This window comes from Octopus bimaculoides, chromosome 11 (assembly GCF_001194135.2).
Source record: "Octopus bimaculoides isolate UCB-OBI-ISO-001 chromosome 11, ASM119413v2, whole genome shotgun sequence".
Lineage (NCBI taxonomy): Eukaryota > Metazoa > Mollusca > Cephalopoda > Octopoda > Octopodidae > Octopus > Octopus bimaculoides.
The window spans coordinates 35101163-35102583 of NC_068991.1; the positions used below are offsets into that span (position 1 = coordinate 35101163).

At 33.1% G+C, this 1421-nt stretch overlaps 1 protein-coding gene across 1 annotated transcript in view; it reads left to right on the forward strand.

Moving 5' to 3' along the window:
• LOC106876982 (HEAT repeat-containing protein 5B) overlaps nucleotides 1-1421 on the forward strand; it is a 153988-nt gene that overhangs the window by 55816 nt on the left and 96751 nt on the right. The window contains exon 4 of the mRNA XM_052971972.1: nucleotides 254-362. Coding sequence (XP_052827932.1) covers nucleotides 254-362 — 109 coding nt within the window. The remainder of the gene's footprint in view (nucleotides 1-253; nucleotides 363-1421) is intronic.

Below are 1421 nucleotides of genomic sequence, written 5' to 3' on the forward strand. Positions count from 1 at the left end.
ATATATATATATATATATATATATATATATATATAGCTGTATCTGTGAATTAAAATAATATATTCTGTGGCATAAGCTTGTTGAAATAGGGTTCTTCATGAGATCATCACTAGTATCCTTGTTTGTTGAAGACTCCTCACAATCAAGCACAGGAATTCCCACTGCATGGCTTGCATATGTATAGTTATTTGTAAAAAGAAATTGGTTGGTTAATTTCAGCTCATTGTAATTTCCTGTTCAACATCCATTTCAGATCCGCTGTGGCATGTATTGGAGCTATGTATGAAAAACTTGGACGTATGGTCGGGCGCTCCTATGAAGATACTATTCAAATTCTCATAAAATCCTTGAGAAATGCTGAGGTTAGTTTTGAAGTAGTTGTATAGTTGTAATTCTTCATTGAATTGAATGTGTGCTATTTAATATTTTTTTCCTATATAATCTCATAAGCAATGGGACTATCTATGCTGCTATTCTGAGTTTGTCCTTAAGCAGTAAGAGGAAACTTGGAACAGTGGCAGAGTGAAGTTTGTTTTTAAAAGTGAATGTGCAAAGGAGTAAATATGTCTATAGACATTATTTATGCTTCTTGTAATTTACAAAGTATAGTTCATTTATGTTGACTGTATTTTTGATTGTTTTATTTTTTTATTTTACAAAATAAATACATAAATATATAAATAGTTGAATAATAAGCAACTCAAAAAATGGTTGAAAAAAGTAATTCTTTTTCTTTTGTATAGCTGTAAATACAAGGTGAAATTTTGCTTCAATCTTTAGCAAGAAATACCATTTAGGTTGCATTTTTTCCCCTCAGCCTTTTACATTCTGAATTTCAATTCCACCAGGATCAATCTTGCTTTTCATCCTTCCAGAATCAATAACATAAAGTACCAGTTAAATATAGCCCTCTCCTTAATATGAGGTCTTGTGCCTAAAATCACTTCTTTAGATAACATTTAAGGTGCTTTCTTTACAAACTTGACAGTGTCTCTTTATTGTAAAGTGTTTTCCAGTCAATATTCTGTATTGATCACTACTTTTTATATACTGGCCCTTCTGTTTATATATTACTAGCAGAAATACCCAGCTTTGCCCGGGTTAAAGAGAATAATGAAATCTAAAAACGCCGTCTAGACTACGCAACCCTCAACTGTTAGTAGCTACGATACCATATTTCTACATTAATAACTCTCCAATCCATGCCAGCATGGAACATAGACATTAAGTGGAATGCCAGTCTCTCATCTAGGAGGGCCTTGAAATCAATGTTACCAACTGGGGACTATGTGTGTCGTAGTGATAATAAAAAGACCCAAAGGAGGTCTGCCACGAAATAATTTTACTCAACACTTTGCAAGTGAATCAGTGGAGGCAAAGATGCGTCTCATTTACTTGACCATTTATGCACCACATTGCAG